The sequence below is a fragment of the Gracilinanus agilis genome, chromosome 1 (assembly GCF_016433145.1).
Source record: "Gracilinanus agilis isolate LMUSP501 chromosome 1, AgileGrace, whole genome shotgun sequence".
Lineage (NCBI taxonomy): Eukaryota > Metazoa > Chordata > Mammalia > Didelphimorphia > Didelphidae > Gracilinanus > Gracilinanus agilis.
This window is the reverse complement of record NC_058130.1, coordinates 486,831,551-486,854,651: the sequence shown is the minus strand read 5'-3', so window position 1 is coordinate 486,854,651 and position 23,101 is coordinate 486,831,551. Positions and strand designations below refer to the sequence as shown.

At 35.8% G+C, this 23,101-nt stretch overlaps 1 protein-coding gene across 2 annotated transcripts in view; it reads right to left on the bottom strand.

Moving 5' to 3' along the window:
- Positions 1–3,334: 3,334 nt before the first annotated feature.
- The window catches only part of IL7 (interleukin 7), a 42,988-nt gene continuing 23,221 nt past the window's right edge, over positions 3,335–23,101 (bottom strand). The window contains exons 2-6 of one of the 2 annotated variants that reach the window (XM_044657941.1): positions 14,772–14,846; positions 13,218–13,358; positions 5,314–5,388; positions 4,792–4,860; positions 3,335–3,712 (exon numbers count right to left, since the gene is read on the bottom strand). In XM_044657941.1, coding sequence (XP_044513876.1) covers positions 3,593–3,712; positions 4,792–4,860; positions 5,314–5,388; positions 13,218–13,358; positions 14,772–14,846 — 480 coding nt within the window. In that variant the 3' untranslated portion in view covers positions 3,335–3,592. The remainder of the gene's footprint in view (positions 3,713–4,791; positions 4,861–5,313; positions 5,389–13,217; positions 13,359–14,771; positions 14,847–23,101) is intronic. The other variant, XM_044657939.1, reaches the window with a different exon arrangement.

Here is a 23,101-nt window from a genome sequence, read left to right as displayed (position 1 = left end):
GTAGTAATTCTTATGAAATCATGGTTTGACATGAGTCATAACCCCGTGACATCACCAGAATGTTAAAAACATATAGGGTTATATAGTAAGACTTAATATCATTGAACATGCTGCAGAAAAACTCCAGATGCAACCCAGTCTTCTCTCTTCTTCCTCCTTTTCAATCCTGGACTCAGTTTAGCTCAAAGTCATCAATAAGCATGGATTCTTACAGTGCCTGGAACTGAACTTAGTGCTAGAAATATAAAGGCATGAGGAAAGAAAGTCAGTGCCTGTCTTCAAGCAGCTTCTTTTCCAATGGAGGAAAAAACACAGAAAAGGAAGCTGGTGGGGGATGGGAAGAAAAATGATAAAAGGAAGAAGAGTAGGCTGGAGAAAAATGAAGACACAGTTGGGCTAGACATCTTTAAAATGGAGTTTCCTGGAGAAATGATACAATCAGACAGAGAGGCTTCAAGGGTGGAGGTCCAGGGGTGAAGTGAACTTCCACAGTGGTGAAAAGGTTTCTATGGCATGGTAAAGTCCATATAGTCCAAAGCATGGCCTGAAGAGGCATCAAACTCATATTTCAATTCAATAAATATTCAATACACTGCTAGGCACTGTAGGGGAGAGAAAGAAGTATGACAAAACATTTGATACTTCTGGACACTAAATTATGTAAATTCACTAGTAAGCAACATAAGCTATTATGATCAAGTGCTAAATGGAATTCCCTCCACAAATGCTGCTTTAGCTGCCTCAGTGCATGGATCAGAGGTGATGCAATCGCCAGGCTTCCCGTTGCCCAGGCTCAGTGCAGAACAGAAGGATGCCTTCAGCCAGCAGGTTATCAGAGAGTGGATGGACAAGCATCGAGTGAAGGAGATGGTGAAAGAGTTCACATTGCTCCACCGGGGTCTCCATGGCACAGACTATACTGACCACTGAAGGCCAGCAGGCTGAGTTTCTTTAGAATAAATCCCAAACACTCCACTCAGAAAAGCCCCAACAAAACAAACACAGGGTGCAACACTAAATGTTATGAATAATTAGACAAATGAGAGAATCTTGGTGATCAAAACTATCATCCAAGAGGCAGAATCTGGTTAGATAAAAAGGAAGAAGTTGCAGGGAGAGCATTCCAGGCAGCAGGAATTGCATGACCAAAAGCATGCAACAGGAATAAGTAATAGGAACATACATTTAAAGATGGAATATCAGAAATCACTTCATCTCAAACCCCCCCCTTTTTTTTTATCAAAGAAGACACAGAGATCCAAAGACATTAAGCGATTTGGCTCAAGGCACATAGGTAGCAAAATAGAGCTGAAATCTGAACCCAGTGTGTTCTGACTTCACATCCAAGTGTTCTTTCCACAATGCCAGTGTTTGGTTGTTGTGAAAAAAAATAAAATTGCATTTAATATTTTTATCTCTTTAAACATAAACCAAGAGATCACATGTAATTAGGTAAGGAACTGCAACTATGATTTTAGAAAGAGTTAGACCCAATTAGAAAACCGTGTGTAAGATATCATTTATAATAACATATTCATCATTCATCAGCAAGAATTACTTTGGTGTGAGAATTTATAGCTTCCAATAAAATTAAGGGCTTCTGCTTCCAACTTTGGAATGTTGAATGGACAGCTCTAGTTGTTGGATTACTAAGAAGATGAACGGGCACAACCTTGGAGTCAGTAGTAAAAGTTGGGAATTTATTAAAAGGTCAATATGGTACTTGCTTTTGGGAAGGATTTATTTTCACTATGGGTTACTCAGAGTCGATGACTAAGACAGGAGCCTTTGGCTTATCTTTAAATATAGTGAGTTAAGTCTGATTATATCAGTCTGTTATTTGTAGCATCAGTTAGAGATGACTAAAAACTGTATCCTGATCAGATTCATTCTCATATTTTCTGTTACTGTTACTCTCCTACTGCAATGATGAATGGTGTGCTTGTGACTTACTCTGAACCATACATTTTAGAAGTTGGGACATGCAGAAAAGGCCCCGATCTTTGTCAATCCTTCGCAAGCCCAAATAAGAAGTCTCAACTGGTGCTAACTCACCAGAAAGGCAAGGGCAAATGGGAGCTGTCTTCAACCTTTTATAGGAATTTATTAAGTCTTTTAGCAAATATTTCCTAAACTTCAGTAACATATTTCATATGTTTAGATTTGTTAATCACTTATGTTAATGGGACAGCAAAAGCCAGTTAAAAAAAACCCAGATTTTTGTTTATCTAAACAAGGCCTGGATGTGATGAGACCTCCAGCTCTATTTTCCCACATTAGAGTTGGATCTTCAACTTGGGATGATGGCTCAGATATTTTTATTTTTAACAGTTGGCATGTCCTGTTTGTCATGAAGAGACAAATTTGATTAGAGTGGAAAGGTATGGACTAGAGAGGGTGGAAGATTAAGGCTGGATCAATTTTATTTCCTTTCTTATAAAAAATGCCAATCATAGAAAATAAATTATTATACTATATTATTGCATATGCCTTTTATTAACAAAGGAATAATGTTTTGAAAGTAATAAAGTTACAAGTGAGAATCTATCAAAATATATTTATAAACAGATATATTGTCAAAATTAAATATGCACGTATCATTAATAAAATGTCAATATATATTATTCTCTGAAAAAATACTCAGCATATCAAGGTTACTTAAATTTTGCTATGTACAAGAAGGTCAAAAATAATTTTTCACTAAGGCAAAAACTACTCTGACTGGCAACTTGTACTTTTCCTTTCTCCTAACATTGTCTTTCATTTATTTCTCTGAACACATTGCATCTCTCAGGGGGAATGTAAGCTCCTATGAGGCAGGAACTGGGTTTAGTTTTTCTTGAACAAATGATGCCATCACCAAATGCTTTTTGAATTGAATTGAATTGATGCTGACATTGCATCAAGTTGTTCTCTCTCTGTAGACAATTTCTATTTCATAGAACAATTTGGTTTGTGGCTCTTCTGCATCATTGCTTCCTTTTTTTTCTTTTAAGCATCTTCCTGTTTTCCTGGGCATTTATTAGTGTCCAACTAACAGATGTGAAGCATGTTTTCTAGCCCCTAAGATGCCTTTTTCCTCACTCAATACAGTATACTGACAGCAGAAGGGTCATTGGAATTTTTTATAGTGAAAGAAACTAAATGTTAGTTGGGAATCCTGCTGTGCTATATTGCACAAAATGTATTTTACTAGTTCTTTGTTCAGAGTTTTCAGCAGAACAATAAAAAATGAACCAAAAACCACTCCCAATGACTTATTGCAACAGAGAACACAGAGGGCACAGCATTTTACCATTTTGCAAGTGTCATCTGTTTCAGAATAAAGGCAGGTGTGTGCATGTCCAGGTAGTTATCCAGTTATTTTTATTGTGGATTGTCCTCTTCATTGTCATTGGGTTGCTTCTGTCGACTAATAACCTGCTGTGGAGCTGAATAGAATTCACCATCACTTGCTTACGGTGCCATAGATTTGCCAAGATAAATACAGTACCTTCTGGCATGAGGACAGATCAGTGTGAACAGATAAACATTCGGAGAATGCAAGTGAAAGTTCATCAAATTGTGGGGCTTCTGTGCCATCACAGTCATTTCAGTCACCGTTGGCAATCATCAAAAATTTTCTCCAGCAATTCTTAACATCAGATATCATTTTTTTAATTAAGCATTTACATTTTTTTTCCTTTTTTTGTTCCTTTGCAGATTTTTCTCCCTGTAATGACAAATGAAAATTTCTATAGCTCTTACCTTCATGTGAAACATAATTAAATTATTTGTTGTTCAGTTGCTTTGGTCATGTCCAATTCTTTGTGACTCCATTTGGGGTTTTCTTGGCAAATATATTGGTGTGATTTACCATTTCCTTCTCCAGCTTGTTTTGCAGATGAGGAAAATGAGGCAAGCAGGGTGAAGGGACTTGCTCAAATTCACACAGCTAGTAAGTATATGAGGCCAGATTTGAACCCAGGAAGATAAATCTTGGCTCCAGGCCCAGCACTCTATTTATTGCATTGTCTAGCTGCCCATGGTTAATGCATACATGCATATTTATTTCAAACATTTCTTTCTCTTCCTCCATCTTGTAAAGGCTGGTAGGTGGTGCATTTGGAATAAGGAAGACATGGGCTTCCATCCTACCTCAGATATTTAATAGCTATGTTATGGGGTGCAAGTACTTAATCTCTCTCAGCCTTACTTTCTCACTTGTAAAATGGGATATAGCAAAACTCCCACAGGGTTTTTATGAGGGTCAAATGATATTTCTGTAGCCATTTTTGGTTAAAATGATAGATAATTTTTTGCCATATCACTTCATAAATCATTGAAAACCTTATTTCTAAATGTATCCCACTCCTTCTTACCAGAGAATCAAGATTTTCAGATAACATTTATAAAGAGCAGAGTAAAACTCAGGGTACCATTGAAATGCTAGTTAGCATTTTTGTCTTTATATTCCTAGTAACAATAACAGCAGCATTATTATTTTAATTAGCACTAGATCTTGCACAAGACCTTGCACATAATAAAGAAAAGGAATAGGAAGGGGGACTAGAATTGTGATTTCATTGATATTGGGAGCTCTCAGGTGAAGCAATTAACTCCCTTTGCTTTGCAACTTTTAAAAAATTTCAAGTTTCAAAATCGTGTAGTTTAAAAAGGGTCTCTCACCTCCTTTATATAGTCATATTTTATTCCTTATAAATTAAGCACCCAAAAACAAAGTCAAAGAGAAACAAATGCATTGGTTTCTTTTGGGAAACTAGGATGAAAATAAGGATATTAACTTTTTACCATGTTCTTGTCGGGGTCATTTTCAACAAAAAAGCAGGGTCCTCCTGCCCTTTTCTCTGTTCCATTCACCTAGGGGAGAAAATGTGTCACAGTCTAGATATTATACAGATTTTTTGTTTTTTTTTTTTTAACTTTGACAGAAATAGGTATTGGCCTTTAGTAGATAAGTGAGAAAAAAGGCCTTTTTAAATGAGGGATGTCTCTTAGTAATTAATAAAAATAACAGGGAATACTTTATGAATTATACACAGAAAAAGAGGAGAAACATGTAAATGGATTGCTTTTCATAGGGAGTGTGATACAAGGCAAAAGCAATGAATTTGGAATCAGAGGACCAGGGTTCAAATCCCATTTCTGTCATTAATGACTTATGTGACCTTGGTATGGTCCATTGACCTCTATGGTACTCTGTTTCTTCAATTAAAGAATGGGGGATAGAGAAGGTTAGACTATATGGCCTCTGAGGACTTAAATCTATGATCTAAGGAAGGAGGCTGAATAGAAGAGAAGATTATATCTTACAGAGCTCTTGGTAGGAGAGATTTCACTAACAGAATGGTTTCTTCCTGTCTTTCTGTCTGCTTTTTTTTCTTTCTCCTTTAAAAAAAGAAAAACAAACCCAAAATGTGTCAGAGTCAAAATTTTAATCTTGATTTTTTGGTTGATCTTTCTCTAATTTTCAATGATAAGAATGACATCTAAGGTTAGTTTAGGTTGTAGTCCTGATGACAGAATGCTAACTTAAATGACTTGTTATTACCTTCAGGACCAAATAAAAAACTTTATGTTTGGCATTCAAAGCTCTTCATAATCTTCATAATCTGGTCCCCCTCTTTCCTTTCTAGTCTCCTTATACCTTACTTTCCAGCATATGCACATATGCACTTTAATCCAATCATACTTGCCTCCTTGCTGTTCCTTGAAAAACACGCACCATTTCTTAGTTCTTAACATTCTGTTGGGCTAAAATCCCACCTTCCTCAAGACTTCCTCAACACCTCTTAAATCCAATGCCTTCCTCCTTTTAATTATTTCTCTATATACTCTATGTAGTTTGCTTTGCACATATTTTTTGTGGATTGTCTCCTCCCATTAAATTGTAAGTTTTTTGATGGGAAGGAATGTCTTTTTCTGTTTTTTGTATCTCCCATGTTTAACACAGTGCCTGGCACATAGTAAACTCAACAAATGTTGGTTGATTGATGTTGGCAATAGGTCAGGGAAGAGGAGTAGATATGAGAAGAACTTAGTCCTTGGACATATTCATCCCACTATTATTTAATGACAGTAATCAGTGAATTATTTTTTTGATCACCCTGATCTGTCTGTTCAATACCATGAAAGGTATGACAGATACTTCCTATTGTGTCATTTGAAATTATTGTAAGCCCTGGAAGACTACGTCTCCCAGGACTCTCTCTGCTATAACTTCCCCTGACACCTCCCACTTCCTTTGGCGGAGGTGTCAGGGAAAGGATAAAAGGGAAAGTTTGGCATCTTTTCTCTCTCAACCTTGGAGGCTGGCTGGGCTCTCTACCCTGAGACCCTGATCTCTCTCTTGATGCCTTTTACCCTTTCCTCCTACCTCCTAGTTTTCCCTAGACCTTTCCCTTTCTAATTAAAATAAAACATAGCTATTCAAACCCTAAAGTTGCTCTCTGATCATTCATTTGAGGGCTCTGGTCAATTTCCCCCTGCCCATAGCCCGCTACCTTCCTTTCCCTTCCTCTACCTTCCTCTCTCCTTTCTCCCATCCATCCTACCTTCCTACCTCCATCCCTTCATTTTCACCACACACTATACATAGAAGAACTATAAGATATAACCTCTGGCTATAAACCAATTGGAGTTCAGTTAGAGAGGCAACTCTCAGTGACGAAATCAGAAAACAATTCCAGAATGATTTCTGAGGTACCAACATCTTCCCAGCTAAATTGTTACCTAAATTTTATTTTTGGTTGCTTTCAAAAAATGTGATTTAGGGGCTAGCTAGGTGGCACAGTGGACAGAATGCCAGGCCTGGAGTTGAGAGGACCTGGATTCAAATCAGAGAACAGACAGTTCCTCGTAGGACCTGGGTAGGTCACTTCATCTCTGATTGCCTAGTCCTTGCTGCTCTTCTATCTTAGAATTTATACTAAGATAGAAGATAAAGGTTTTTTTTTCAAATGTGATTTACTTTTCTATTACATCTTCCTTGACTTTGTTACTATTATATAGGGATAGTTGTAGTTTTGTGGATTTATTTTGTGTCCTGCTACTTTAATGGATGCTTCAGTGAGTTTATTTGCTGAATTTGTGGGCTTTCTAAGTAAACTATCATTTGCAAACATCAACAGTTTAGTTATCATTTTGCCACTCAGATTTTTGAGCATGTGATTTCAGGAACAAGTGGTCCTGCAGGAATGGAGAAAGACAAGTGTACTGACTCTCAAAAAGGAAACAACATGGCACCTACCAATTATAGGCTAGTGAGCATGACTTTGATTCCTGGAAAAATTCTGGGAAATACTATTAAAAGGATGATTAGTACACATCTAGAAAAGGAAGTGTGATTACGAAGAGGCAGCTTGTTTCCTCCAAAACAGGTTGTTCTAAGAGTAACTTCACTGACTTTTTAAAGATTATTAGAAAGTTTATATTTTAGCAAGTCAGCAAGAAGTTTCTTAAGCTCTACTTCTGGATAAAATGAAGAGGTATGGGCTAGGTATCTATACAGTTAGATGGAGTCACAACTTGTTAAAAGGTCAGGTCTAAGCAATAGTACTTCACATGTCAATGATAACTTGGAAAGAGTTTTCTAATGGAGTGTCTCAGGACCTCCATGATACTATGATCCTATGATGCTAATATGTCCATCAATAATTTGGGTAAATGGAGAGATGATCTGTTTTTTAGATTTGTAGATGACAGAAAGCTAGAAGTGACAATGAACAATGATAACAGAGTTAGGATCTGAAAAAATGACAAGCTACAATGAGTTAAAATGAAATTGAATTGATATGAATGTAAAAGCTAATAAAAAACAACTTCACATACAAGATGGAGACATTATGTCTCTGGTTAAAAGTTCATATGTAAACTATCTGGAAGTTTTAGCAGCTAGCAATCTCCTTACAAGTAAACAGCAAGATTTGTCAGCCAAAAACTTTAAGGTAACCTTAGGTATATTAAAATGGTAGAACCACAAGAAATAATAAAGAAGTGATAGTTCCGTTTTTTTTCTAGTCTTATCAAACAATAGTTCTGTGCTTCACAAAAATAAGATTTGGCCCTGGAGCAACAGGACCTGCCTTCAAAATGCTGCTTCTGACACTGACAACTTATGGCTTTATGTAAGTCATTTAATACCTTCAACCTAGTTTTAGCAAGCAGAGGGAGCCAGCTCACAAGAGATAGATGGGTTGCCTGCCTCAGGAAAAAATATCTCTTTCCTGTGTCTACTGTGCTTTCCAAGATTGTCTGCTGAGACTATACTGCTCTGAAGTTGCAGTATGTCTGATGGGTGGCCAGTTACGGCCAGCACCATGGCCAGCGCCATGGCTATTGTCATTAGAAACTAACAATTCTTTGGAGGGCAGTAAAACTTCTGGTTCTAAGAGGTATTTTAAAATAAGTTTATAACAAAGAAATACTTTTACTAAAGAAGGAAAACAGGAATTTTTCAAAGGGTTCAATGCTGATACACAGAAAATTTACCAACAAAATAGATTTTTATACAAGATACATACAGAATATGAGCAGAGGTTGTCAGGAAAAACTAACTTTTTCTTTTATAAACATATATGGAAAACAAGAAATGACTCAGAAAAGGGCTGGATTTGCTTAATGTATTGGAACTGATGATAACTGACAAAAGAGAAAAGACAGAAACTACTCCATTATTAATATGTTTTTGTTTTCTGCACCAAGGAAAATGACTTTTGCATTAAAAAAGAAAAAATGGTTTATTAGGAGTTAGTGCCCAAAATAAGTTAAAAAATATGGATAGCAAGAAAGAACTAACTTTCCTTGGTGAATTTAAGTCATGAATCGACAGGCTTATTATCCCCCTTTGCCTAGAACTAACTATATCTTTGAACTGAACTACAATCTTTGAAAGAACTAGAAGATATTACTGCTCAGTTGGTGTTGGTGATATCTAATGTATTCATGATATTTGAAAGATTATGGAGAAAAGAAGAATTATCACAAGACTAGAAAGGGTCAAAAATTTTTAAATGGATAGAGAATTGAATATATAAGCTGTAGGCCAGGGAATTAGTTTCTGCAATATGTTATTAATGATGATTTTCACACACAAATGTAGTTGTATGTGTTTAATATATGTATATTACACACATACACATATATATTACACACACACACACACACACACACACATTCCTCAATGGATAGGTGTCCAAAATATATGAACAAATAGTTCATAGAAGAAAAAAATGATAGCCATAAGGAAGATTGCCATAAATCACTAATAATAAGAGAAATAAAAAAACAACTCTCAGATTTTGTTTCACCACATACAGTAAGACTGATATAAGATGGACATAATCAAAGTTGGAAGGACTATGGGGAAATAGGCACACATTGTACAAATTAGCACAAATCATTCCTGAAAACAATTTGTTTTCTAAATTAAAAGGCTAAGAAAGTGACTAATACTCTTTGACCCAAAGAGATCCTGCTATGCTTATAGGAAGTTCAAATACTGAAAGGTCCTCTATACACAACATAATCACAGTAGCCCTTTTTGTATTAAATATAATCTATTAATCTATAAATTTGCCTATTACAGCACAAAACTGGAAACAAAGTAAATGTAAATTTATAAAATAAATTGATGTTCCTGAATGTAATGGGAGATTACTATAATTTAAAAATGATGAATATCAAAAACTCAGAGAAGCATGGGAAGACATATGAACTGACACAAATTGAAGGATGAAAATGAGGGAAAGTAATGTACACAACATACTCTCAAGATCTATTTATCATTTCTGATAATCTGATAAGGACAGCTTAGTTGATAAGGAAATAATGGACACGGGAGACAATCTTGACTGTTAACTCATAGCTGCTTCTCCGAATTGCCATTGAGTCACAATTTTATTATATAAGAAATTCAAACTCCCTTTTACCCAAAAGCACAAGGATAGTCTCCCACAACTACACAGAGCTGTATTTTTAACACAGACAATACAACAGGCTTAGAAGCTTCAAGGTGAAGATTAAAAACCAGGCTGGACTTTCAGCTATATTTGTTATCACCAAGCCAAGTCCGAGAATACTTTTCTCAAGGGCAAATGCCCCAGCTAACTAAAGTTGGCCTTGGCTGCATTTCTGACCAAAAGGGAAGAATGTTAATCTTTCAACTGCTGGTTAGCCAGGAACTTAAAGCTTTTCAATAAGGCCACAATACTTTTAAACAAGAAATCACAAGGATCACAAAAGGGGTCAAAAGAGGAATCTCAGATTTTTATCTATTCTCTTATTGGCTTCCCACAACATACCTACTAATATAAGTGGGAAAAACAGGAAAAAGGAAGTCGAATGCTGGGTAATTCCAAAGCCAGAGTTGAGCCTAAAGAAGAGATGTACAAACTTTCCTCTTTGCAAAAGATATAGGAGCAAAGAACATGTAGTATTCCATTAGATTGATCAACATGTTGATTAATTTGTGGAGCTGATTTTTCCTTCTTTCTTTTTTGTTCTTTGTTACAAGAAATGACTTTCTGGAACGGTGAGTGGAAGGATATTTCTGATGGAAAAGTGATAGAATTACAATGCTTTTTTAAAATAAAGATATCATTGGAGAATGTTTCAAAAAAGAAGTGGTGATCACAGAGAACCTTCATGGTGTGTGAGGGAAAAATAACTCCATCCCGCCATGACACCCTAATGGTAGATGTAACATCATATCTAATGGCCCAGCTGGCCTGGAGTCAGCCTGAACATCAACATCAGTGATGTTGCTATGGAGGGAGGAACTACTGGAATTTAAAGGGGATTGTGGGAGAGAGAAGTTCTCTTTACTTCTGTTCTTGAATGGACTGACTCCCTGAGGTATGGTTGGAAGAATATATAGGCTGTAAGCTTCTCTCTCTCTCTCTCTCTCTCTCTCTCTCTCTCTCTCTCTCTCTCTCTCTCTCTCTCTCTCTCTCTCTCCCTCCTCCTGTCTCCTCTCACTTTCTTATTTTATTAAACACTTAAAACTTTGGTTGGGTCCCTATTTCAATCATAACAATGGTTTTATCTGGAAGAAGTCATGTTTGACTAAACTTATTTCCTTTATTGATTGTTACTAAATGGATTGAACAGGAGCCTGGTATAGATAGATTTACCTAGATTTTAGGAAATTATTTGATTAAATAGCTTATGCTTTTCTTGTGGGAAACATAGAGATGAGGGCAATTAGGCAGCATAGTGGATAGAGGACCACTTCTGGAGTTGGGAAAGCCTGCATTCAAATATGGTCCTAGATACTTCCTGGCTGTGCATTTATGGACAAGTCTTCTAATACCAGATGCCTAGCCCTTCCTGCTCATCTGTCTTAGAATTGATACTGAGACAGAGGGAAGGGCTTTAAATCAACCAACAAACAAAATTGACATTGACTACATGATATACAGCTAGGTAGATGGAACTGGTTCAATGGATTGGCTCAAAGAACAGTTATCAATCATTCCACATGAACTTGCATGAAGGCACCAGTGAGGTGTCCACAAAATCTGTACTTAGCCTTCTGTTATTCAACACTTATTAATTGCTTAGATAATATCATATATATCATTCTTTACCATAATTTCAGGCAAAGCAAATCTATGAGGATAGTCTAGATGACCATCAGGATCCAAAAATATCTTGACAAACTGGAACATGAGGTTGAATTGAATAAGATGGAATTTTAATAGGGATAAATGTGAAGTTCTACATTTATTTTCAAGAGAATGACTTCATAAATACAAGATGGCAAATAGTCTGAATATGATCTAAAGGTTTTAGTGGATAGAAATGAATCACTGTTGATATATGGCAGCCAAAAATGCTGATGTGAATTTTGGCTCAACAAACAGAGACAAAGTTTCCAGGAATAAGGAAATGATAGTCAAGTCCTACTCTGCTGTGGTCACAAAATGTCTGGAATACCACATTAAATTCTTAAACTACAGTTTAAGAAGGATGTTAATCAACTGAAGGGCACCCAGAGGAAGATTATCAGAATGGCAAAAAGCCTCATCTGCTCAAGGAAACGAATGTGAAGTAAAGACATGGGGGTGAGGCAAGATGAGGCATGACAGCTATCTGTCTTCAAGATCTTGGGGGAAGAGAGATTAGACTTGTTCTCTTTTGCCCCAGAAAGCAGAACTACAAGCAAGCAGAAAGGTGGATTGACTGAAGGGAAGGAAAATGCAAAGAGACACATATAGGACTGGTGTCAATAAGAAATTTTCTAACAATTTCTCTCTAAAGGCAGGATCCACAGTCACTAAAAGTCCCTAAGCAAATGAAGCACCATCACTTGAGTGGGTTTGTATTGAGCATTGTTTTTTTGTTATGGGGTGGAATAGATAAACTACTAAGGTATTTTCAAACACTGATAATCCATGATTCTGTGAATCTGCTATACATTCATCCCCTAAGACAGCTAGGATGGAAGTAGAAGGGCAAAGAATGTGATGACAAAATGAAACCTTTCCTCAGATTTTATGAAACATATTGTTTTCTGAACTCAGTTAATGCCAGCTAAAATACATTTTACACACACAATATATTTTCATGCTATGTTTATTGGCTTCACATAAAAAATCTTTATCTAACATACCCATATTATATCGCAAAAGAGTTACAATTTTCTGAAACTTGAGAGAAACGTTTCTTAAAAATCTCAAAACAATGGGAAAAGATGATCAAAAATTGTTGGTGAGGATTATCAAGTAATATAATCATAATTTAGTAGAGAGGAGTAAATAAGATTAGTGACAAAGGAGCTTTTAGCAAAACAGGAAAAATTAGTTTCACAGATCTATTCAATTGTTTTTTAACTGAACACTAAAGAAATAAAGCAATAATAATAAAAATAATTAATATCTATATGATAGTACCACGCCTTGCAAAAAATGTTATATATATATCTATCTCATTTTAGCATCACAATAACTCCTGGAGGGACATGATATAGGCATGACATTTTATATATATTTTCATTTAATGATGAGGAAACTGAGTCTCAGAGACATTAAGTGATTTGCCCATTACCACTTAGTGAGTGTCAGAATCAGAATTTCAATCTGTGTTATTCTGATTCCCTGCCAGCATTCTATTCGCTGCCTCATGCACAATGATCATGGATCTTGGATTTAGAGTATGGTAGCAGGGGCAGGTTCTTTTGTTAAAAAAACAACAACAGCAAATATTAGTCAACTTACCTCGTCACATTTGCATCCCTTCAGTATCCCTAATGCGTGATGTGAATATACTTCTAAGGAATGACTTAGGTTCTCAGGGATATTATTAGCCTTCACAAGTTGCTTCAACTTACATGTTAAATGAACTATAAATGTAACTTCCTATTAAAGAGAAAATGGAGAAGTTCTGTCATTCAGTTCAGATCCTGAGAAGTTTTTAGCTCCACTAAGGATTCTGAAGCCAAAAACTACAGCGTTAATGACGGCTTCCTCCCACTTTCATTCTTTATTCCAATAACACATGTAACTCCCAAAACTACTTGTCCAGTAGACCACAGTAGAGAGCTCTTCCAAACTCAATAATTGCATAATACCTGTACAAAATTTTCTATTAAGTTTCCCTAAGTCAAAGTGTTTTTGGTCAACCTGAGTTATCAAATGAGTGGGTTTGGATTTTTGAGTGGATAATAATGAGTGGATTATTAATTTTTAAAAGACAATAGTCAAAAGAAGACTTTGGGAAGCATTAACAGTTGTAGATGCATTGTTTCTGCCTATTGATTTGGACTCCCCTCTTCTTCCTGTCTTCCACATAAGTAGCTTCATTTTTTTCCCTCTCCCATTTCTAAGCTTCCTAATATATCCATAGTAATTTTTTAAATAATGAAAATATTAGTGCAAAGAAATATAAATGAGGTTGTTGAAAATTTTAATCAGGTAACAACAAAATATATATATATATATAAATATCAAAAAGGATATATGATGTGAACCCAGTAATGCTGGTTTAGAAAACACACACACACACACACACACACACACACACACACACACACATGAAAAACTACTGCTTTTTAAACAACATGAACTGCTGGAGATTTTTTAAAAATTACTATCATACCAACTAGAGGAAACAATTGTTTTAAAATTAGCTGATGTTGAGAGAAAAATGTTCAAAAACAGACATCTGAGTGAAACTCATGAAATTTATATACAGGTAATGGCAATAATATTGCTAATAATAATTGATGATGATAACAACAACAAACTCATAGGATTGCAAGGCATTTTACCTATATTATCTTATTTGAGCCTCACAAAAACCCTGTGAGGTAGGTATTATATTATCTCCATTTTTAAAGATGAGGAAACTGAGACAGAGATAGTAAGTGACTTGCCCATAGTCACACAGCTAGAAAGTATGAGGCAGGATTTGAACTCAGGTCTTCTTCACTCCAACTCTAGTAAATCCTCTGCCATAATATACTATTCTCACAAGAATGGTCTAAATGATAAGGCACATGTTTCCTTGTTGGCATTTTCAGGCGAAATATTGTAACTAGAGGTACAACCAACAAAATATCCATGTTGCGAAGACTACTTATAAATTTGAACTATGTCTATTGTGTTTTTAGACCAAATTGTAGGAATTATGTATCAGAAACTATAAATTCCATAAAGCTTACTAAATAAATTGCCTGATAAGGCTAATGTACCAAAAAAATAAGCAAAAGAAAGAAAAGTCTCTAGAGAACTAAGTCAGAAGGACAAACTCTGAAAAAAATATTCATTTACCTTATTATCACATGAGTGATTTTTTAATGAGCTATATTCTTTACTCGAGCAATTGGTAACATTAATTGCATTGTCCTGTAACAAATCATATAGAAATGGCATGGTTAACATGGAAAAATTCCAATTTGTAGTAGTTAAAAATAATTTATCACTACAATTTTAAAGCTATCCTTTTAAGGAAAATGTTTAGCATAAACCTAATATGCACATATATAGGTGGAACCATCCGTTGGGTGAAACATGTGAAGAGGTGCCTATGGTGGCCATAGTAAGACAGTGATATAGAAGCTTTACATTTTAGAACCAATACTGAGAGGAACCTTAGGTCATTATATGCACCTCTGTGCCATGAACCTTCAAGTTGCAATTATAGGAATTTGGACTAGAATTAAAAAAGTTCTGTCCATGAAGGTAGTTGAGCAAGGATTTGATGGACCACCTCTCTGGTATCCTTTTAAAAAATCCAAAATAATTTGTCTGAGATGTAGGAGAATACATGTAGATGATTTTTAGAAGTCATATGTCCACTTCTAAAGGGGATAGTTCCAGGAAATGCAGGCTTAAAGTGAAGAAGGGATTTGTTAGAATGTCAAATCAAGTCATCATATTTTTCTTATGAGTCTTCTATGTACCAGGCATTTGCTAAGAGGCGGGGATACAAAAAGATAGGCAAAAAAAATGGTTCCCTACTCTCAATGAGCTCAGTCTAATGGGGGAGACAACTCGCAAACAATTATGCACAAACAAGATATAGACAGGTTAAATGGAAGATAATTGATAGTTAGCACTTATCTCATGCCATGAGGTTAACAAAGTCCTTTACATTTATTAACTCATTTGCTACTCATGACAACTTATTTTACACAATAGGAAACTGAGACTTTCAAGAAGTTAAGTGATTTGCCTAGTCACACAGTTATATGTCTAAAATAGAATTCAAACTCAGGTCTTCCTAAATTCTATCTGCTGTGTTACCTAGCTACTTCAGAGAGGGAAAGCATGAAATAGTGATATTGGGAAGGTATTTCACTGTAAGGAGTGATTTACTTTTATACAGGATTGCATTCACTTTGTGCAGCAAATTGGTTGCATTGCTATTGAAACAGACTATTTGGCATAGCTCTTTGAGAATTCTGTTCATTGAAGAAATATGCTCAAATGCCTACTTCAAACTAAGTACAGTGGTACTTTGGCATATGATTTTAATTCATTTCATGACCAAGCTTGTAACTCAATTTGCTCATGTGTCAAATTGAATTTCCCCATTCAAATGAATGGAAATGCAATTAATCTGTTCTGCCCCCCCCAAAATGTGAATTTTTTGTTTTATATGCTTTTAAATACAAAAATATACTTTATAAATAACAAATAAATATATTTATAGATAATAAGAAAGAATGTAAAGAAATACACTTGCTTATGAAATGTTCTTTACCTTCAAGGTCAGGCGAAGATGTTGGTGAAGGTTTTCATTGCATGCCCTATCGCTTAATGTAACTAACTCTCTACACAAGTAAAGCTACATTTACAAGCAAAATTGACCTTACATATTAATTATGATATGTAACTTTGTTGCTAAACTTAGTTGCTGTTTTTTAACCTTACTTATTATTGTTTTCTTCATTGAATTTTGGTTGTTTTTGCTACACTTTCCTTGATTTCACTTAGAGGTCATTTCAACAAAAACCTTTCTGTGGAAGTTTGTTTCTTCCTCCCTTTCAGAACATTTTCATAATATGTGAAACAAGGGTTGTTACACAGCTCCAATGCACAGCCTGTTGCAACTTTTTCTGGGTGTGTCTTTTCAATAAACTGTTAAATTTTTTCCCCAAATACTCAATATTTCCTTGGTCTCTCTTGTACTGATTACCTCATCCACCTCCAGCTCCTCCCATGGGCAGAAGCTCATGTTTCAAAGATCTGCTCGTGACTTTAAGCAAAAAAATCCCCATTGTGACTGCTTGTATCCCAAATTCCTCATAATTTAAGGTGCTCCTGTATCGAGGTACCACTGTACTATGTTAGACGCAAGGAACATAGAGACAAAAATGAAATACTCCCTGCTCTCAAAGAGCTTACTTACTAATACAGTGGAAATACTGCTTGGGAAGGTAGACAACACATACATATAAGGTAAATGGAAGATCATTTGTGGAAGGAGAAATCCACAAAATCTCTAGAGTTGGAATGGGGGTCAGACACCATCCTGTAAACACTCTTATGGACAACAATCCCCTCCAGCGGTCATGCACTTTTTGTTAAAGACTTCCAATAAGGGAGACTTCCAGAAGTGGTCTATTCCAATTTTGGGTAGTTCTACTTTTTGGAAGTTTTTCCCTTTTTTTTTTTTTTTTTTTAATTTTAAACCCTTAACTTCTGTGTATTGATTTATAGGTGGAAGATTGGTAAGGGTAGGCAATGGGGGTCAAGCGACTTGCCCAGGGTCACACAGCTGGGAAGTGTCTGAGGCCGGATTTGAACCTAGGACCTCCTGTCTCTAGGCCTAGCTCTCAATCCACTGAACTACCCAGCTGCCCCCTGAAGTTTTTCCTTTTATTGCTCCTGAAGAAAGCAACAATGTCAGCAATTGTGGTCAAGTAAAGGAGGGAGAATAATGGAAGTCTTCATGGATGAGTCTTGCCCTTCTCTTTCTAATCCTTAAACTCTTTTTTATCCAATGATTCCTTCTCAATAACCTCAAAGATGTTCAGATTTCCATGAGCCTATAGACAAAAAATAATCCTATATATTCTCCTCCTTTTTCCAATCCAAACTCTCTGAAAAAGATACATATATGATCTCTACTACTTCACCTCTTCTTCATATTATGACCCTTTCCAATCTATCGTCTAACCTGAAACTACTGTTTCCAAGACTATTAGAGGCCTTTCCATATTTCTCATCTTTTCTGACCTTTTTGAGGAACAGATATTCTTGCTAATTCCTTTCAGTTGTGGGAGTGAGTGTGTGTGAGAAACACAGAGAGAGATAAAGAGAGAGGCAGAGACAGAGAGACAAACCAACAGATAGAAGCTGAGGTTTCTTGGCTCCTTTCCAGCCTATTTTTACCATTCCTTTTCAGGCATTTTTTTTTTTGCTGAATCTTCATTCTGCCTTCTTTGTCCAGCTGTACTGAAGGGTTCCACACCCTATTATTCTACCCCCCTTTCTCATCTCTACCCATCACTCCCAAATCTAGATATTCAGTTTATACATTTGTCTATGAACTTCTACCCTGTATCATCAACTACTTTCTAGACAACTCCACTGAATAATCCATATTGATCAATTAAAAAAAAGTCTTTATTAAGCCCCCATTTTTAGCACTGTGCTGAGTACAAAAAAATGAAACAACCCCTACTCAGAAGGGGCTTAAATTCCAAATGGAGAAACAGAAAATATATTGTATATAGTTAATAAATACAAATATATACAAAATAGTTAAACATAGGCAATTCAAACAAAAAATTTCCAAATGAGATTGTGGTTTTCTTAATGATATTTACTTATTCTGCAAATGTTTTTATTGGTCTACTTGTTTCCAGTATCTCCCTTTTCCAATCCACATTCCACGGGGTTGATAAACTGATATTTTAAAAGGGTGGGGCTGTCTCCTCAAGAAGCTTCAGTAGCTCTCTATTGTCTCTAAGATAAAATAAAAATTCTCTTTGGCACTGAAAGCCTTCACAATATAGCTCCAACTTATCTATCCAGATTAATTGCATTTTGCTTGCTTCCCTTCTTATTAAATTTATAACATATTCCATTTTGTCCTCTGCCTTTCCTGTAGTGCTTTCCCTCCTTAAGCCCACCTGAAAATAAGTAGGTTCCTTCAAGGCTTGGTTTAGAGATAGCGAGATGGCTCAGTGGATTGAGAACCCGGCCAGAATTGGAGATGGGAAGTTCTGGATTCAAATATGATCTCAGGCACTTCCTAGCTATGTAATCTTGGGCAAATCACTTAACTCCAATTGCTTAGCCCTTACAGTTTTTCTGCTTTAGAATAGATATTTAATATTTATTCTAAGCCAAAAGAAAAAGGCTTTTAAAAAAACCACTGCTTAACTTCTACTTTCTATAGAAGGCCTTTCCTGATTCCTCTTTACATTTTTTTAGTACTCTCTGACTTTACAAAAAGACTTTGTATTTCCTTCATATATTATATATATTTACTGAGTAAAAGCTGTTTTTCCTCAGTAGAATATAAGCTTATTTGCAGGTCCTATTTTGTTTTTTGGCTAGTGCCTAACACATAGTAGATCTTCAATAAATGTTTGAGGAATTGATTTGAATTGTGGAGGCAGTGCCTGACATAAGTCTTTAAGAAAGATAAGGACTCAATGAAAGCAAAGTTGAGGATTAGCATATGCAAATACATGGAGGTGTGGGATGGAATGAAAACATCAGGAAATAAACAATCATGCTTTTTGGCTAGAGTATGAAATGCATAAAGGAGATTAATGTGAGATAAAACTGTAAGTTGAAATAAGGTTACCTAGGACCTGATATTCCAGACTAAATTATTTTATCTTAAGATAAAAATGATTCCACTGAAGATTTGTGTGTAGAGGAGTAACATGAACAGGCTTGAATTTTAGGAAAATAATTTTGTGTGATGGATAGTTTAGAGAGAAGAGACACTTAAAGCAGGGAGACCAATTGGTAAATTGTTATAGCAGTCAGACAAGAGGTGATAAGAGCTTGATCTAAACTATTAGTCATGTGATAAGACAGAAGGGGATGGACATGAGAGATGCCTAGGAGGTAGAATTGATATGATTAGGCAAATGACTGTTTTTGGGGAAGGAAGGGAAGAATTTAGTATGACTAAAAATTTATGGACCTGGATCACTGAGAGGAATATTTTAGAATGTTTTGGTCTTCATGGTCACTGATATCCCTCCTAATTCTAAAATCATATGATTCTCCCCAATTCATTATATCAGGTAGGAATGTCTAACAAACAGTTGGCAATTTAAGACAAGATTTCTGGATAGATAATAGAGTTCTCTCAGTGTGTGAGTGTACATATATGTGCATATATGTATATGAACATACATACATATACATATTTCATTCTTTTGTGTAGAGATAATTAAATATATTGGAATTGGTGAAATATACAACCAAGGCAGAGTCTATAAAGAGAAGATGGTTCACGAAGAGCCTGAGAGAATCACAGACCCTGAGAAAAGGAGGAATCCGAGTAGTCTTCTATTCCAAAAAGTAGACTAACAAGAATTTACTGTAGAGTCTATCTGACCGTATAATCAACTGGATTTTGCTTGAAGACATCCAGTGCTATTTCACTTTTAGGTAGCTTTTATTATTAAGAAGACATTCCTTACTTCAAGCCTAATTATGCTTCTTTGAAACATCCTCTCTGCCACTAGCTCTTTTCTTTGGAAATATGCAAAATAATATGTCTTCCAGATAATTTATCATCATTTTTATTCCCTCCACAAGTCTTCTCTTTGGTTCCTTTGATTGAACTTCATCTTACATGATCTTAGGGCTTTTCAATATCCTTTTTGTCCTATTATGGCTACCCTTCAGTCTCAGGTTCTTCCCTAAAAGGTAGGTACAAAAGTGAACAGAGAACTTCAAAAACCGTTTGCCCAGCACAGAAATCAGCAGAAATATCACCTTCCTACTCCTAGAGGTTATTTATACCTCTCATAATGTAGTCCATGATGGCATTAACTACTTTGATTGTTATATGATTCCATACATATTGAGCTTAAAATCCACCAGGAAACTACTTGTTTTAGCCACATTTCTACTGCTTACTGGTGAAATTTATTTTTGAATTCCAAGGAAAATTTGTGAGTCATCCTTCTGTTTATCTGCAACTTCTATTTGCATTCTGGTTTTCTTTAGCAAAATAATGTCAAAATTGGTGTGGTTCATCTCTTCTAACAATTTTCATTTGTTGGTCATTGGACAAAAAAATAATCGGATGTTTATAGATGGTTACCAGGCTGTGGTTTTTAGCACCCTCTGACCTCTTTATTTGATAATCTATCCCTGTCATTGTAGCAATTAACCTACTGGTGATGACCCTCCCCTATCCTAGTCTTAGACAGTAGACCTAGCCTGTCTCTGGGACCATACTTAAAGATTTTTCCCTTTAATAGAACCTGCCAGAGCTTGTACTTTGTTGACATAGCTTTTGAGAACATAGGTACAACAACACATGTGCACCTAAGGATATAGAGGCATACGCACCCATAGATATACACAGATCAAGTTCATTTATTTTTGGTGAAAAGTATGTGTGTGTGTGTGTGTGTGTGTGTATGTATATATATATATATATATACATATATATATATATGTATATATATATATATAAACATATCCTTTGCAACAGAATGGAGATGTGTGTGGAGTGTTATATGTTAAAAACAGTAAGAATAGGGGCAGCTAAATGGATCAGTAGATAGAGAACCAGGCCTAAAAACAAAGGCCCTGTGTTCAAATCTGGTCTCAGACCCTTCCTAGTTGTGAGAGCTTGGGCAAATCACTTAATTCCAGCCCTTTCTGCTCTTCTGCCTTAGAACTGATTCTAAGACAGAAGGTGAGGATTTAAAAAAAAAAAAAAGAACAGCAAGAATGCCATTTTGACAATTTAGTAGGATTTCACGAAGGAGGTTTGACTAAAAGTACTGGGTATTTTTTTTTAAATTTTAAACCCTTAACTTCTGTGTATTGGCTCCTAGGCAGAAGAGTGGTAAGGGTAGGCAATGGGGGTCAAGTGACTTGCCCAGGGTCACACAGCTGGGAAGTGTCTGAGGCCAGATTTGAACCTAGGACCTCCCATCTCTAGGTCTGGCTCTCAATCCACTGAGCTACCCAGCTGCCCCCTGGTACTGGGTATTTTTAGCCTTGAATAGTAAAGCCTCAAAAGGGACATGATACATAACTTCAAGTACTCAAAGGGTTGTCATGGAAAAGGGATTACATTTACTTTGTTTGGCTGTAGAGGATAGAACCAAAAACAATAAGTAGGGGCAAATTTTGGCTAGAATTCAGGAAAATGGACTGAAATCATAAGGAAGTATTGAGTTTTATCCCTCAAAGGCCAGCAAATGGAAGCTAGATGATTACTGGTCAGGTACAATACTGTGGCAATTCCTTTTGTATATGACTGCTGAGGTACCTTTCCACTCTGAAATCCTGTGATTCTCAGACTGTGATTTTTAGCTTAGGATGACTCTGAGGCTGTGAACCTGAGTGACCATAAAGATAGTGTTGTCCTTTATATAAATAGGGAAGAGAAGAGGAGAAAGTTTGGAGGGAAAGATAAATTCAATTTTTGGATGTGTTTTGTTTGAGATGCCTGGGGCCATTTTGTTTAAAACAAGATGGCTATATGGGACTAGAATTTAAGAGAAAGATTGAGATTTGCGTAGGGAATCACCTGCATTGATATGGAAATTAAACCCATGGGAACTGAAGAAAACACTATGGGAGAGATGGACAGACAGACATACAAGAGAAAGAGGGAAGTACAGTATATCCAAAGTTAGAGAAAGATAATGAGGAATGGTCACATATATAGCTACACCAAGACAAAGAAGTATGGCAAAAAAATCCAAAGGAGAAAATGGCCGACAATATCAAATGCTGCAGAGAGATCAAGAAGGATAAGGACTAAAAAAACTTCATCAGATTTAGCAATCTATAGAAGACTCGTAATTTTGGAAAGAGTTATTTAAGCTAACTGATGTGAAGTTGGAAGCCAGAATGTAAAGACTTAAGAAACAACCACTAATATATATTATTCTAGCTTTCAAATTCTATGATTCCATGACAGTGCTCCATACCAGGAATTCTTAACATAGGGTCAATGAAATTGTTTTGAAACATATTTTGAGAATCTAATTTCAGCGTAGTTTCTTTTGTCATCCTATTTTATGTTAGATTAGGTCCATAGTACTAAAGGAGCCCATGACATGTAAAAAAGATAAAGAATCTCTACTCCATGCCAAACAGACATTTAATAATGTGTGTTGGTGCTGTCTATAAGCACCTTCCCTCAATTCTTATTTTAGTTCTTGTCTGTATTGTAGAATGCCATGTCACAGGTCATAACAGAACCCATTACATCAAAATCACAGCCTTGAAGTTGGCTAAGATTGTTCTTGGAAGGCATTTAATTCATATGAATTTTTTCTCTGCCTGTACTTTCTTCAACATTCTCATGTAAATAAAAATTGATTTATATAAGCCCCAAAGAGTAGATTTTGGTTTCCTTGATCCCATGACTTTCTTCTCATATTATGCAGTATATATATATATATATATATATAAAAAACATGTATATA